The sequence below is a fragment of the Salarias fasciatus genome, chromosome 6, assembly GCF_902148845.1.
Source record: "Salarias fasciatus chromosome 6, fSalaFa1.1, whole genome shotgun sequence".
Taxonomy (NCBI): domain Eukaryota; kingdom Metazoa; phylum Chordata; class Actinopteri; order Blenniiformes; family Blenniidae; genus Salarias; species Salarias fasciatus.
The window spans coordinates 15,136,612-15,153,379 of NC_043750.1; the positions used below are offsets into that span (position 1 = coordinate 15,136,612).

General features: G+C 43.5%; 1 protein-coding gene across 1 annotated transcript; it reads left to right on the top strand.

Annotated features, from left to right (window-relative positions):
• Window positions 1–1,037: 1,037 nt before the first annotated feature.
• LOC115390341 (maternal embryonic leucine zipper kinase-like) lies at window positions 1,038–10,195 on the top strand. The gene is made up of 18 exons (XM_030094177.1): window positions 1,038–1,115; window positions 1,274–1,372; window positions 1,463–1,548; window positions 2,966–3,082; window positions 3,174–3,317; window positions 3,429–3,497; window positions 3,854–3,946; window positions 4,162–4,260; window positions 4,470–4,538; window positions 4,871–4,969; window positions 5,163–5,249; window positions 5,963–6,094; window positions 6,200–6,361; window positions 6,528–6,804; window positions 9,043–9,139; window positions 9,293–9,449; window positions 9,559–9,662; window positions 9,754–10,195. The coding sequence occupies exons 2-18, from the start codon at window positions 1,294–1,296 to the stop codon at window positions 9,929–9,931; spliced, it is 2,049 nt and encodes a 682-aa protein (XP_029950037.1). The 5' UTR covers window positions 1,038–1,115; window positions 1,274–1,293; the 3' UTR covers window positions 9,932–10,195.
• The last annotated feature ends 6,573 nt before the right edge of the window (window positions 10,196–16,768 follow it).

Consider the following 16,768-nt stretch of genomic DNA (forward strand, 5'->3'; position numbering starts at 1 on the left):
CTAACCCTGACCCTTACCCTAACCCTAACCCACACCACAACAAAGCCTAACCCTAAAGAAATGTTTTTGCACTTTTACTTTTTTCAGTAACAACAACATGGTCAAGAAAACACTGTTTCTCCTACTTAGGACCGGAAAAAGGTCCCCACAAGGCACGTCGTTCCACGTTTTGCTATCCTTGTGGGGACATTTGGCCCCGACAAGGATAGAAATACAAGAACACACACACACACACACACACACACACACACACACACACACACACAGGGAGAAAATATAGAGGCCAGTATTTGAATGCAGACTGTTTGGGAAGCGGTTTCGACTGTTCCCACATGCAGAGAAAATAGACAATAGAATGCCTTTATTGTAATTGTAGCAAGTACAAAATTTAAAGTCTTATCCAATTTGCAAAGTATATACAAAATCTACTAAAATCTTAAAAAGTACAAAAAAAGCATGCACATCACTCAGTCAAGCATGCATTCTGTCATTGCACTAATCCCTTATAATAATAATAATAATAATAATAATAATAATAATAATAATAATAATAATAATAATAATAATAATAATAATAATAATAATAATAATGTTATTTCAACTATGGCTTTCAAAATAATGAAGGTAACTTTAGAGTAAAATAAATAAACAACAGGAAAACAGGGAATTAGGATATACTTATCGGCCATCAGCTGTGTTTTTCTGTGTTGAGCATGGTGACTGCTATTGGAGACAAACTGTTCTTGAATCCAGTTGTCCTTGTTTGAAACTGTGTAGTTCTTTCATTGACTGGAGAATGGATTGATGAGTGGATCACTAATGATCGACCTTAGAAACCAGTCTGTTCACTGATGAATTGTGTTTTGCAAAAGTTTCCGTGACCATTTTAAAAATGTGACCAGTGTTGGGATGAATGTTGAAGCTTTATCAGCAGCGGACAGCGTTGAGCTGCAGTACCTCCTTCCGCCACCAGGAGGGGCGCGAGGCACAAACCGGATGTAGAAAACAACGAGCGAAATTCAAACTTCGACCAAAAACCTCAAAACCCCCGAGGTGGAAAAGCTTCCTCTGTTTTTATTCGGCGTCGTCTCCGTCTGCCTTCTTTTTAAATCCAGGTAAATAATGTCCGTTGTCTTGTATAAAAAAAAAAGCTCCATCAATGTCTCCTGCGGCAGAATCGGCGGCTTTTATCACGTGTATTTTTGCATCCGTTCAGCATAAAGTGGTTTAGTTATCGCTTTCACCGACGTGGAAATGTGCTCTCTGTCCGCAGGGAGGTTGACAAAGAGAGGGATGCCTGTGGAAAGGACGGAGCAGCGCGGAGCCGACGAGCTCCACAAATACTATGAAGTTTATGGGACCATCGGCTCCGGTAAGGTGCATGTTACAGACCCGGACCGGGTCTCTGTGCTGTCAAACCGGGTCTCTGTTCCGAGTCCGACCACTGTCCGTGTTTTCACAGGTGGCTTTGCTAAAGTGAAGCTGGGTCGACATATCCTGACAGGAGAGAAGGTTGCCATCAAAATCATGAATAAGAAAGACCTCGGGGTGAGTTCACAATGACAGCGTGTTTGTCTCAACCTGGGGAAATGTGAATCCATCATCCCAGCCAGACATTAGGTCTTCAGTTACATGTCTTGTTGTTGCAGCCACACTGTTACCCACAAGCTCCAGCCAATCAGTTTTCATGTTGAAAGTCAGTTTATGCACTGGTTTACTTCATCATAATTCAAAAATGGTCAAGTGTGACCTAAGCCAGCACGAACAAATGTTATCAAATCGGGGAATTTTAAGCTTGTATTTCAAAATATTGTCGGTGTCAAACAACACTTCCACCACCACCACCCCCTTCGACACTGGATACTGGTTTCACAAGAAAGAAGCCAGAAATGAAAGCCCATACATTCCATTCTTCTTTTAGAAACTTGAGGACCCTTCATTGAGAAATTCACAGATTAGCATGACCAAAGGATTTGAGTTGTTTGTGCAGTAACAGCACAGTCGCCTCACTACCTCAAGGCTCGTAGCTGTGACCTTTCAGTCTGGAGTTTGCCACCTGTACCTGTGCATGAATGGGTTTTGAGCAGTCAGGCTTGCTTGCAAAATCAGAAACGTGTTTGGTGGGATAAGTGGTTGCCCCTTTTTGCTTAATGGGTGTCTGTCATTGTGTGTCCTTCTCTCTCTTTGAGGTTAGTGAGGTTAGTTTCTCCTTTGATAAACTGGTGATTTGTCTCTTAAGAGTGTAACCTTCCCTTTATGCAAATGTCAGCTGGTGAAGTCCTCAGTTTCTGCCATAAATGATCCTTAAAAAAAATTCAAAAGAATTCAGTCTTGAAAAAGATCTCCTTTAGGCATTTTGCCTTATAAACGTAAGTATTTAAAAAGATAATAGATAAAAGGTTGAGTATGCTTGAAGGTTTAATGAATGGAATACACTTGATTTTACTTACACATTTGCAGCTGTTTATGCATCACATCTGGAGCCAATTATCATGTTCTCCTTGATTGTGGGTTTTCCCAGGTTACTCAGGTTTCCTCCCAAAGGCCAAAACATTTGTTTGAGATTACTTGGAGACCTTGAATTGCCTGTAGGTGTGAATTTGAGTGTGCGATTGTCTTTCTCTCTGTTTCCCCTATGATGGATTCGCAACTTGGTTTACATGGTGTAAAATGTTTTCGCCACTGTTTGCTGGCGTTTTTTCCTGTAACCCAAATTGGATAAAGTGCTATATAAGATGGATGGAGGATTTCTTTTGAGTTTTTTTTTTTAATCAAGTCAGGCAAATAAGTTGTTTTCAGAGTTCGAAAAATGTTCGGTAATTTGTGTACTTAAACTGTTGTTTGTGTATATGAATGTATACAGGTGTGAGAGTAGCCGATGGTGTTATAAGGATATGAAAGATTACCATTCCTTCTCACTCGATTATCCACCAATATATGTTCATATCCATCTTACTTGCCCCAGGATGACTTGCCTCGTGTGAAAGTGGAGATCGAAGCCATGAAAAACTTGAGTCATCAACACATCTGTCGACTGTATCAAGTCATAGAGACGTCCACCCAGATATTCATGGTGCTGGAGGTAAGTTCACAGGGAGGGAAGAGCACATATCATTAAGTTTGGTTTCTTTTCTTTACCTTCTCTTTCTCCTTTGTCTTTTCGTGTCTGTCAGTACTGCCCCGGTGGGGAGCTGTTTGACTACATCATAGCAAAGGACCGTCTGACGGAGGAGGAGACCAGGGTCTTCTTCAGGCAGATTGTGTCTGCGATGGCTTACGTTCACAGCCAAGGATACGCACACAGGGACCTGAAACCGGTAAAAACGATCTTGACACTTGTGTACAAGTTCATAAAGTCTCAGTTGAATTGCATGTGATTTCTTAGAATGGTTGTAGTATTTTGCAATGTTTGTGTTTTTTAATTTCAGGAGAACTTGCTGATTGATGAAGACCATAATTTGAAGCTTATAGACTTTGGATTGTGTGCCAGACCAAAGGTGAATTCCCTCATTTGCATCACAGTTTTCATTGTATCAAGAACTTACAGAGTTATAGGAAATAGAAATAATTCAGGCTTTTAGCACTGAAATCTAATGATCTTAACTCTTGTCCTTTGACTTTATAAAGGCTGTTAAACCTCCAAATGTTAGTAAGATGTTCATAAAAGACAATTCAATAAAGGCGCCACAGTATCTGTTTCCAGCTGTAGATGACTTCTTATAATCATTGTTTGAATGTTGTGTTCTCTGTCAAACTCTTATTTGGGGCATCTGCCTATAAACAGCACATTGTCGACATTTCACGAATAATTTCAGGAAACTAAACTTTCATTTTTTTGCCTTGTCTCTTGCAGGGAGGTTTGGGTTATGAGCTGATGACGTGCTGTGGGAGTCCTGCTTATGCCGCCCCCGAACTCATCCAGGGCAAAGCGTACATCGGCTCGGAGGTGTGAAATCCTCTGTTGTGAGGTTTTACGTTTGAGATCAATTCAAACAATAACGTTTGCAGATTATATTTTTTTACTAGCTTTCACATCAGCTCAGCTTCTTCAGAGCGTCCTGATCATGTTTGCTGGAGCGTGTCTCAATGCAGCTGAGCTGTGAAATGTTATCTGTCCCACCTGAGGCTGACACGCTGCTGTGTGACGTGTTTAACCTCCAGGCCGATGTATGGAGCATGGGCGTGCTGCTGTTCGCCCTGCTCTGTGGGTACCTGCCCTTCGACGACGAGAACTGCATGGCCCTCTACAGGAAGATCACAGTGAGATCCCTCTTATGTTTCCCTTTCTCCCTGATTTAAAAAAAAAAAAAAAAAGTGTGGGTGAGGAGTGTGGGACCTAAACTTTGCTTCTGACTTTCTCTTTCCGAGGATCTCAGGCATCTGGATTGTTTATATTGTACAAGTAAATCTCAGATATCCTTTCCAAACTTCGTTACCTTATGTGTTTATGCATGATTTTGTAATTTCAGAGGGGACAATATGAAAACCCACACTGGCTCTCTCCTGGTAGTATTCTCCTTCTCAACCAGATGATGCAGGTATTCTTTTCAGCCATCAAGTTTGCTCTTTCAACTTTTCTATGTACACTTTATCTGCATTTATTTATTTTTCGGGAATCTTGATTCAGTCCCAATTAGTTATTGAACTACAGTAAAGTTCATTTGCAAATAAGCCATAAAATTGTCTAACATAACGGCGTCTTAATTCCTTAACACACAAGGCTGTCTTAAAAAATGTAAAAGATTTTTTTTTATTATTATTATTATTAATTTAGTATGTCAAAGTGTGATGGTACACAGGAGTGATGTGTTCAGACCAGGACTGGCGTGCTGGGCTATGTTGAGCTGCAGTTTCTGCTTGTGTCCTGTAGGTGGACCCCAAGCGGCGTCTGACTGTCCGACAGCTGCTCGACCATCCCTGGGTGATAAAGGAGTACAACAGTCCTGTGGAGTGGTACAGCAGGCAGCCGGTACAAACATCCACAACATGGAGTGCCAGAAAGAAACTGCAGCATTCAGTCACCAACATTTCAGAAGTTCACACTGACACAAAATCAGTCTTTATTACTTTATTATCAATGTTATTGATTCTCACCTGTTGTTAAAACAAAAAGTGTTTGTATGAAAAGTGTGTCTCTTTTTTTTTGTCTTCTTCTGTTGTAGCTTGACTATATAGATGAAGACTGTATCACCGAGATGGCGGTCAACATGAAACGGTCCAGACAGAGCACCACAGCGCTGGTGAACAAGGTGTGTGTCTAGATTTTTTTTTTCCTCTACATGTAGCACTGTGTAAAAAGGCTGATGTGAAATCATGCCGCTTCGCCATCATTTCATACAAGCAGGAATAATACTGTAGCAAAGGAAAACGAGCCCAGACACTGAGCCATTGTTCAGTCAGAAGTGGTGTAAAGAACAATGGGTCCCCACAGAGCCCTGAGCTCAACATGATCGAGTTAGTTTGGGTTTACATGAAGAGACATAACCGTTTGAACCGAGATGTCTGTATCACATACCCTCATTTGTTCTCAAAGCAGCTGAATCAGGTCAACCTGAATCGATCTGCTGCCTTGGAAGATGATTTCACTGCTCATCCTAATATTCCGGATGTTGATGGAGCCTGTGGCTCAGTGACGCTTTCAGATCCCGTTAACATGTGAAGCTGTGAGTGACAGACGTGAAGCGTAGGAATAGATCAGCTCATATTTCGATTTACTAGAATACTCAAGCAAATGGCATGAACTGATGAAGCCACTTGAATAATGGATGAAACGTCTTCTACGACCTCTGACCAAGTCCAGGTGACCTGATTCAGTTGCACTCAAAGCGCTCTTGCAGCTTTTTTACTCTCCACATCACCTGAAGCATTTGCACTGTACTTTATTTAAATAATTTTTAAACTCCCCCCAACTGTGATGCTCTAGCTTCTGTAAACAGGCACTGACAAAGGTTAACTCTCACAGTGGCAGTACGATCACACCACGGCCGTCTACCTGCTGCTGCTGTCGAAGAAACAGAGGGGGAAGCCTGTCCGCCTGCGCCCGGAGACGGCTTTCTCAGAGGACTGCGGCTCTCCTGTGCAACAGAGACTACAGGTTGGGGCTCCTGGCAGCTGGATGCTTTTTGCACAAATTCTTCACCCCTTCCACTCTCATCGCTGTGTTGATGCTGTTCGTCTTTCCTAAATCTCCCGTGTTCAGGCTAAAGAGGCTGTTCACTTCAGCGAGGACGAAGACGGTGTCATCGTGGGCTCTTTGGATTTTTGCTCAGAGTACATCGATGACTGTGTGTGGACTTCTGTCCCGCAGTACTCTCCTCAGGGGGTCAGAGGTCAGCCAGACGGAGCCAACAGAAAAGACATTGTATGTATAAGCTGGTGCTACAGATGTAGATTCCATAGATCATTTAGAAAGGTGGCAAATGGATTTCAACTGTTCTGATCAGACTTTGTGTTCAAATATAAAAGCCTTTATGAAGACAGAGTGATAAGAAGCTGGATGCTGTTAAATGTAGTTTTGTTTTCCGCAGCTGTCTCCAGCAGTGGAAAAGAAATACGCTTCCAGCCCGACCCCGGAGAGGGGACGCACGGCAACGCCGCCACACCGCCACGAGAAGAGAGCCACAATCAAAGAGCGAGCCGGCGAGAACAAGGAGAACGTTGCAGCGTCACAGGAAGACGGCGACATTTTCCTGCTGCCGCCCCCCCGAACTCCAGCGTCCAGTAAAAAGAGCGAGCGGCCCAGCAAAAGAGCGCAGACCACACCCGGTAAAAACGGCACGAAGCCCTCAGCAGCCACACCTAAAGGTACGGGCGTTTTCCCAACGACTCCACCAAGTACAGTGACGGGCGCAGGCACCGCCGAGCTGCAGGCCATCAACAGTTTATTTGTATACAGTAATTGTTTGTTGTTCCAACCAATGGCTTGAAGTGCAAGTCCCTATTAGATTAGATTTGCATTAACCAACTGCCCCTCTCCACGTTCTCCCCCCCCCCGCTTTCATTTATCTCTTCCCCGCTCTTCGTCTCATGCAGCTCTCATAATCACAAGTGCCACATCCACATGCCACACATTTGCAAGTAAATTGTCCTCTGGTAATAAACTCATTTATTGGGCCTGTTTTTATCCCAAAGCCACTCATATTTCTATGATTTAGCTGTCATTATGCAGCCGAAAATGGACACACACTTGGATTCGCTCCAACACACACTTATCACTGTCAACTCAAAGGTGAGGTTATTATCAGGAAGCTAATTCTATTCACTTATCTATAAATGAAGGACACTAATATGAATAGAGAATCATTAAAGTCTTAATTATTTGTCACGGTGCTTCCTCTGCTCAGGTGTCCAGCCTCATTAGTTCCCTCTATAAATTTGGTCAACAGACGGCTAACACGCTGCAGCTGACCTGTTTGAGGTTAAATCCTTGGAATCCGGGACGGCCCGGTTCCTTTACAGCCTCTGCAGTGCAGACACACTACCTGTGACACACACACACACACACGCACACGCACGCTGTGGTCTGTGTGTGCGTCTGTCCCTAGGCGTGTGCCGTGACAGGTGTAGCTGTCTCTTTCCTTTGCTCTCTGTCCCACGTGGGCTGTAGTGACATGTGTTCTCTTGCCACTAAAGCCTAGCTCCCTTTTGTGTGTGTGTGTGTGTGTGTGTGTGTGTGTGTGTGTGTGTGTGTGTGTGTGTGTGTGGTGTGTGTGTGTGTGTGTGTGTGTGTGTGTGTGTGTGTGTGTGTGTGTGTGTGTGTGTGTGTGTGTGTGTGTGTGGTGTGTGTGTGTGTGTGTGTGTGTGTGTGTGTGTGTGTGTGTGTGTGTGTGTGTGTGTGTGTGTGTGTGTGTGTGTGTGTGTGTGTGTGTGTGTGTGTGTGTGTGTGTGTGTGTGTGTGTGTGTGTGTGTGTGTGTGTGTGTGTGTGTGTGTGTGTGTGTGTGTGTGTGTGTGTGTGTGTGAGTGTGACACTCACACTGGTTTTGCCTTTGTGCTCAAAAAGCTCCAAAGTCACAGCCAGCCAGTCCCACGCACAGGAGCAAAGGGCTGTTGTTTGCCCCGTCTCGCTGTTAATCTGGTCTCGTGCCGTTCTCCGTCTGAGCAGCTCTTTGGCCTCAGAAACCGCAGACACAGTATTTTGTGTTTTTGTGTTTTCTTTGTTCAGTTTCTCACGTCTTCCAGGGGTCAAATCATTCTCTTCAACATCCAGTAGCGTCATTATGGGAACTATTTCACGCACAAGCTGCTAAAAAGTTTACAGACATATTTATTGGGCCACAAATCATGATAATTTTTACTATTGGATAGTAGGAAAAAAAAACTCAGCAGTATCAAACCCTGAACATTTTCTATGTAACGCATTAATGAATGTTTAATCGGAGTTAATCGCACCATTTAAAGAAAAAAAAGAAGAAACCCTATTAACCACTCAGCTTAAACTGAATGATTAAAAATGTCTGATTTAACAGTACATGAATTAATTTTATCTTAAAAGCTTGACATTGTCGGCTGGTTCTTTCCTGACAGTTGGGGAATTTAAAATTCAAACTAATCTATCAGCTGATAATAAATCATCTCACAAAAGAAACTATAATTATTACATATGCCTATACAGTAACATTATTTTTTAACCCGACACTCACCGCATTTCTGCCACGACTTGCTGTTGCTGTTTGTGTTACATTCATCTATCCCAGTCATTAAATGGTGACAATTAGTGAAACGTCTCGGTGTAAAGTGATCACTGCAGACGGAGGTGTATCTGCTAATTTTCAGCGCTCCATCAGTGTGTCTCCTGACCAAATGAAGCCAATTCCCGATGTTCTAATCTCAAGGAAAGCTGTCTGGCTTTAATTTGTGAACTTTCTGAGCAGCTCAGACGAAAACAAGATGAGTCGAGTCGAAATTATCTTCAAAAATAAGAACGAAACAGTCACCCGTTGCAAAATTTTGTTGCAGTCAAAATGAATTAGTGCATCATAGTCATGAAATTGTTACTGTAAATTCAGTGCCGCTGTTTTAATCCACGTGTGTGTGTGTGTTAGGTGGCAGTAGTGCATCCAAAGAGCACAATCAGAAGAGAGCCCCAGAGACCAAGGATTCTGCAAACATTGAAATAGTGACCTTCAGTCCAGAGCGAAGGTAAGCATAAAGCAGGAAATTGAAAAAGACCACGGTGTTAGTGGGATCAGACACACATCCGCAGGTTATTTTATTCCCGAAGATTTCAAATCCCCGGACGTCCGAGATATCTGGAGATACAATTGAGTGCTGAAGGCAGCTTTACTTCATCAGGTCAAGGTCTCTGGACATGGCTGTCAAAGAAGACAGCGGGAAGAAGAAACGAGGAGGGAAGATGTTCGGGTCCTTGGAGAGAGGCCTTGATAAGATGATCAACATGCTCACCCCGAGCAAGAAACGAGTCCCGCGTCACGGCCCGCGACGGATTAAGGTAAAAGGCTGGATCTCCATGTCTGAGTTGAACAAACAGAAATATTTAATCAGCAGATGGTGTTTAAGTTTAATTTTCACCAATTAACGTTGGATGTTTTGTCCTTTAGGCTCAATATAATGTGACTCTGACCAGTCAGACCAACCCAGACCAGGTCCTCAACCAGATCCTCTCCGTTCTGCCAGAGAAAAACATCGACTACACACAGAAAGGGTAACCTTATATTCATGTTGCTGTTGGCTGACTTACCATTAGCACGACAATAGAGCTGATTCTGCTCCCGTCTCCTCCGCCGTTCGTTCAGCTACACCGTCAAGTGTCAGACGTGGGGAGACTTCGGGAAGATGACCATGGCGTTCGAGCTGGAGGTGTGCCTGCTGCAGAGACCGGAGGTGGTTGGCGTGCGCCGCCAGCGGCTGAAGGGAGACGCATGGGTCTACAAGCACCTGGTGGAGGACATCCTCTCTACATCGAGAATCTAACGGCTGCAGCTTCCTGTCTCCTTCACTGTTCTGACCTTACCCGTCTTTCTTTGCCTCAGTATTAATTATCGCCACACTAATACCTTATTTATGTTTCCTGGTCATTTTCCTGCCTGTGGGGACAAATCTTTACTGCACAAACTAAAGAACATTACTAATTTACTGTCACTGTATGTGTTTACAATTCTTTCTGATGTTTTACATGTGTGTATCAGTTTTTTTTAAATGTTAGTGTCGTGTTATGTTTTCATTATTTTCAGTGATTTTAAAGGGAGCTAAACAAATTTCTGTCCTTGTAAAAACAGCTGATTGACATGAATTAAACTTTGTTGACATTACATGGTTTTTTCTCTTTATTTATTCGGCCACTCTAAACAGGGTAAAACAGTTTGGTTTAGTTTCTGAGCATCCATCCAAGAGCATCCATCTTGAAAACTTACTATCAGTGTTCCAGAGTTGATTTTTCATTCCATAGTTCTGAGATAACTTTTATTTGTTTATTTTATTTTATTTGTGAGACAGTGTTGTGAGATAATTCAAAATGCTTTTCATCAACACTCATGATCAGCAACTAATGCAGAATAAGGCCTCATTAAAAAAAAATATTTAAATACAAAGTAAACAATTCAAGAGTTGAAGATGTGGTGCAATACATGAAGGATTGCTGCAGCTAAAAGGTCTGAAACACGGTGTGATTTTCCCAAAGATTTAGTTCATGAAAACTGAAAGCAGATTCTGAATGTTCGGTCTAATCAGGGATAATGAATCTGCACGTGAGTGAAGTGGCAGCAAATCATTGTTAATGCAGAAATCAGGCGGACTAGACGCCTTCCTACTGTGAAAAACATAATGACATTCATTTACAGAAGGGAGAGAAAATTAATATACATTTTGGTAAATGAATTTTCAAACAAACAAAACTAGAAGCATTTGTGTTTAATATGTGACAAGAGTTTGCACTGGAAACTTTTTTTGTTTTGAAAACAAAATCCTATAGACCTGCATTTGACCCACTTCACAATGATTTGATCCTATTTCCTGCCTGGGGATCAGTGGAAGTATGTCTGAAGTGTCTGAAGCTAAATATCCACCCGTCTGATCCAACTCACGTTAACACTTTAAATCTGGCTGCATTTTGTTGAAGTTAATATCTGTTGGTATTTTGACAAAACATTTTGGTTTAAGCCCCACTGCTTCAAACCAAACAATAAACATAAACCCGTCCCTCCTCTCTCTCCGGTACAATGAACGTCTCCAGGAACCATATTTGTCATGACAGTGCTGCGGCAGATCAGCGTTTGTTTCTGGCAGGTTCTCCTTGGTGTCTCGGCGGGAGGCAGATGGGTAATGGCGGGCCGACTGGATGATGAGGAGAGGTTTAACCTTAATGGAGTCTGGAGAGTGTGGAGGGTGGGGTAATCATTTAAGACTGAGGTGAAGGTTGAAGTTGAGCAGGTTAATAAAGCCCTCCTCCACGCCTCCCTCTTCATATTGCGTTGGTTATAATGTGTCCTGCTGGGAGGATCGGAGCCGGACAACAGCTGGACTGAAGCTGGTGTCACCTCCGCTACTCTCCTTGCTTTGTTTCAGCCCCCGAACACATTTTCTCCTCTAAAATCCTCCAAAGTTCCTCACAGGATGGAAGGCAATACATGATGAAATACATGTATGAATTAATTTATTTAGATTGATAACATTGCAGGATTTCTCCTTGTACAGAATCTTCCTGAAGTCCTGCTTGTAATCTGTGTTTAAAAACTGAAAGAAAAAAAAAGAGGGACTGAATGATCCCTGTCATCATCACTGACCTGGAACAGGTGGCGCCAGAATTCCTGACCTCCTGTTGTCTGGAGTGGTTTCACTGCTTGTTGATGTTTGTTTGAAAATTAGAACAGTCTGAGTCCTGCCCAACGACCACAAGAGGATTATTTCATCAAAGCTAGAAAACCCAGCAGGATATAGAGCAGTGTGAGAAGGAGAAGGAGCCCGGCTCATACTCGGTCGCAGTGTTAGGTGAGTAGAAATGTAATTCTCAGATAAGCTGCTGGTAGTCTGTTAATAAAATGTGCAGACGGAGCCCAGGACTCGTGTGAGCGCTTGAACCGATTACAGCGGCAGTTTGTGTTTGTTTTCAGGTTCGGCAGTGTGAAGAAGGCGTGCAGAAGAAATGAGGCTTGTGCTGGGAATTGTTCTCATGCTGCTGTTTCTCTGTGAGTTCATTTTTCCTGAAGACGGCTATTTTCCAGAAGCAGATATGTGATACGTATTCTTTTTATTCATCTGTCAGTAACTCTCTACTTTGTTAATTTCTAGGGCTTCAAAATGCTCAGATGTCCAGTGCCATGCTATCTGCAAGCGCCTGTGAGGTGAGTTGATGAATGTTGCTGTAGTTTGAAGTGGAATTCAGTAAGAAATGTAAGATAACAAGACTGCTTAGTGAGCTTACTTTTGAAAACTTTTCCTTTTCGTTCCAATGAAGCCAAGAGTATGTCCTAAAAAAACCGGCTCTTCTTTAAAAGCGCTTATAGATACATTGTATCATTTAGACCAGAAGAAAAGTGAAGTGAGTGAAAGTTCTGTTCTGAAAAGGATTAAAACAATGTCTCTGTGTTCACCTCTGTGAAACATTTTAATGTACATCATTCAACCGTCCAGCTGACCACTTTGCTGCTTTGATGCGATTATAAAATAACTTCCTGAGAGTAAGTCGTTTGTACTGCTCCAAATCCAAACTAACCAAATGATATTGTGAAGAAAAATATAGAAGATTTAAAGCTAGAAATGTGTTGGTAGAGACCCAAAAGCTTAAACTGGAGAAGAAAACAAACATGCGCCTGTTCTTGACAATACGGACTGACTTGCTGATGAATGGGATCGATTTTAAAATCCTTTTATTTGTGAATAAATGAATAATCTCTCCACTCCTGGCCTGTCCGAACTGCTGGCTTTTACTCCTCGACACTCACTCAGTCGTTAGGACCAAGACTTGATGAGGATTTCCACTTTGAGCTGACGAAAACCTTTCAGCTGCCTTAGAAATCCTCCACTTGCATGGGATGCCTCCAAAACGGCTCTGAGACAGACCCGATGTCTGATTTGACGAGACATTTTACAGCAAGACACGTACTTCAAAGTAAAGTCTAGATTCAAGAAGTTGATCTTCTGTTGATGTGCAAATCAAATTTTTAAACGGTATCAAACTCACTCATGGCTCTAAACACTAACTGGATCTTTCAGACAGTGTCGATGAGCAGGGCTGCAGCGTCTCTCCTGGTGTCCCCGCTGTCTCTGTACTCCTGGACGGTCTCCACGATGGCCCGGGTCCTGCTGTCCATCCCGGCTCTGGTTCTCGGCTGCCTCTGGAACTCGCTGCTGCTCCTCCTGGCGTTGCCCTGGTGCGTTGTCTCCATCGGCTGTTCTCTGCTGTTGACGTGTCTCCACGTCTCCCTGTACCTGCTCCACTTGGTCCTGGTGGTCGGGGCGGTGGCCATCTTGACCTTTACGCGACACAAGATGGCTGACAGCGGAGCCGCAAGCGACGGAGTGCGACACCAGCAGAGGAGAGTGAAGGAGAATCAAACCAGAACCAGGGGACGAATGTTCGGTCGAAGAGCCGCACAGCAGGGCTGAGTTCAGTCATACGGGAGGAGACTGTCCGTTTCTCGGAGGGAAAACCCACCTCAGTTCATTTCTGCCGTTACCTTCATTTATTTAATGAACGTAAAACTGAATTCCATTCAGACCGTGTGTTTAAATTGGCTTTGAGACTCTTTCTAAAGAAGAGAAAAGTGAACACGCGTGGCTTTGAGATCTCGTGATCTAAATGAGGGTGAAAATATATGTGCTAGTTGCTCCTTTAACAAACAGCCGGCGGTCGTCCACTTATCTATCTCCCTTGCTTTCTCTCCCTTCGCCTTTAACTGTGTCGTCCCAATTATCTGTGGATTGTTGTGCTGTTTTGCCCGGCATCTGCAGATGTTATCATTAGACGTGTCCGTCAAATGCAGATGAGGGGATAAAAGAAGAGGGGGAGAGGAATGAGAGGAAATGTTCTGCATTCATTGTGCCGGGGCTTTTAATGCGCGCGCGCGTCTCCGCCGTGAAGTCCAACAGTGCAGGACATGCAAACCACATTCCTGAAAAACACTAATAAAGGGAGTTAACAGGGAGCGAAACTACATGCGGTGGAGGCGTTGAGCCAAGGCGGCGGATGCTCGTCCAACCAATAAACAGCACGCGCCAATAAACTGCGGCCCTCTGATCTCAGAGAGGGAGGCATTAAAAGCCTCGCAAGAAACATCAATTTTTATCAAAACTATTAACACTCCAGGCCAAGGGCGCAGCCATGAAAAGTAATGGATGAACTTTCTGTGGCGCTGAGTGTGTGTGAGAGAGAGACACGGAGAGACAGAAGGGAAATGAGGCTGGATCATAGAGATTTATTACATGGCCGTGGCGTCCTAATTAGCATAAAGACTGGACTGGCCCACTCAAGCAGAGAATTAAAAACCTTAATTGTGCTGTCAACCTTCCTCTCTCTTTCTCACTGTTGACTCTACTTCATCCGGCTCGCGTTCGTCTCCGCGCCGCTTATGAAGTAGCCTGCGTCCATGCTGTTTAATTGTTGGTGATAAATGGGGAGCAGGGTATTTGTAATTGTCTCCGAGATGGGAAAAAAGCTCGACGGAGATCGTCTGGAGGAGGGAGGGTTGTCCTGTTGTGTGAGAGGAGAGTAAAGCGAGGCTATTTATCAAATGCTTGTTTGAAGGAGGAGAAATGAGCTCGACAGGTGAGGAAGTTGGTGGGATTTGAGCACACCAGGTCTTCCAACGCAGCAGTGCTGACCCATGTAAATGCTTTGTAGGGTCAAAAATGTTAATATTGCGTGTATTTAATAAATCTATAATCAATAACAAACTTAAGCTGGTGTGGTTTGTTTTTTTTTTTTTGGTTTCTTTGCACGGTGAAACTACTTTGAAGAATCCAGGAGAAGAGAGGAGCTGGACCATTCAGCAAAAACAGAATGACTTTAACGTGAAATGATAGAGAAGCAAAAGTCAAAAAGTCTGACCAGTCAGGGTGAGACTTTAATCACTCGATAACTTTGTGCTGTTTTTCTTTTTAGGTGTTACGGAACTGTTGCATCAAGCTTACATTTACTCCACATTCATTAATTTATTAAACAAGATTATTTTGTACAAAGCTTTGAGCACCTGTCCCATTATCAGAGCGTTTCTCAACGTATTTGTCAGTCATTGAATCCACCTCAGAATTCTGGTGATTCAATTTAAAAAAATATCAGGCATCATAAGGAGTTATTTCAAACTGTGAGTGTGAACAGATATCAGGGAAAAAGGGTAATAAAATTTATCTTGAATCATCAAATCTTGAAACCAAGATATAAGAAAATGAAAACAAATGCTGCCCCACAGAAAAACACTTCATTGAAACTTAATCTACTCAGTTGGCACAGGGCAAAAGACTTGGTCAGCCAAAAGTAGTCCGGACTAACAGAACAATCAGCCGGAGCAGGGAGCGAGAGGAGGAAAGGTTTCCCTGAAGGAGGAGGAAGAGGAGGAGGAGGAAAGGCTCCGCGAGGGTCAGTCCTGTTTGTGTGTCTCTGCTGTCAAAGCCTCTCCTGCAGCCGCAGACGAGGTTAAGGCTTAGAAGACCGGCCCCTCACACACTGCGTCTCCCTCAACACTGACAGCTCACACACACACACACACACATACACACACACACACATAACTGTACTCCTTCCTAGCACGCACTGTCTTAAACTTTCCACTTCACCCTGGTCCTCCTACCTCCTCGTTTTAATGTATCTGCCGTTCCTCTCTATCTCCTCATTTGCCCCTCTGCCTCGCTCTCCCTTTGCTTCAGTTTCTCTCATTGCTTTTGTTTCTATCTTTCCTCCTCTTTGTCATTTTCTTTTTCTTCTCTCTCTCTTTAATTGGTCTCTGCTAGGTTAGCCTGGACAGGCCTATTCATCATAGCACCATCCTCTGAGACAAACCCTCAGGGAGCAACGGGGAGATAGACGGAGTCAGACGGGAAGGCGATGGGGTCTGCCGCTTGTCAACCCACTTCTCTCCTCCTTTTTCCCCCTCTTCTCCTCCTCCTCCTCCTCCTCTCCCTCCCCCGTCTCTCCTCTCAGTGCATAGATGTCAGTATTGCAAAGAGAAGAGGGGGTGAGGGAGGAGCACAGGGTGGGAGGGAGGAAATGTAGACACATTAGTTAGGCTATTAGTTCAACAAGCTGCTTCCATGCCTGTCAATGGTCCGACATCCGAGCACACACACACACACACGCCACACACACGCACACATGAACCCACATACATGCGGTTCTCACGTCTGACATTTGTTCCATGTAGTGGGCCATATCTGCGTGGGAGAGTGATTGTGAGTGACGGGCCGAGTGGGGGAGAAAAACCCGACATGAAACTACATGTCCCGTCATTTCTGGGATTCGGAGGCTCTTAATGAGTGTAACACACCATATAAGCACACCACAGAAGGCTGTTTCAGTTTTACTGCCACTGTACATTTCGTACTGTGTGTGTGTGTGAGAGAGAGAGAGAACATGGACGTTGCTGTAAAGGGCAATGAGAAGCATGTAAAAAAATCACTCCGTAAGGTCCGACTGTCTGTTGTGATAAGGTCAGAACACTTTTATAATTTGTGTGTGTCAGAGAGTTTTTCTTCATTTGAAGAGCCGGTCGTCAGACATCACTGAACTCCTCTGTTTTGCTACTTTACAACTTCATAAATCAAACTATTAAGAATTACTTCTGCTAATTGGTGACTTAAAGTTACCAGCAGACGTTAATG

Excerpts from the sequence above, each read along its gene's own strand:
- LOC115390341 (XM_030094177.1), top strand. The coding sequence starts at position 1,294 with ATGCCTGTGGAAAGGACGGAGCAGCGCGGAGCCGACGAGCTCCACAAA. Across the intron at positions 6,805-9,042 it reads CTCAGCAGCCACACCTAAAG|GTGGCAGTAGTGCATCCAAA; the intron begins GTACGGGCGTTT and ends TGTGTGTGTTAG. Across the intron at positions 9,663-9,753 it reads ATCGACTACACACAGAAAGG|CTACACCGTCAAGTGTCAGA; the intron begins GTAACCTTATAT and ends CCGTTCGTTCAG.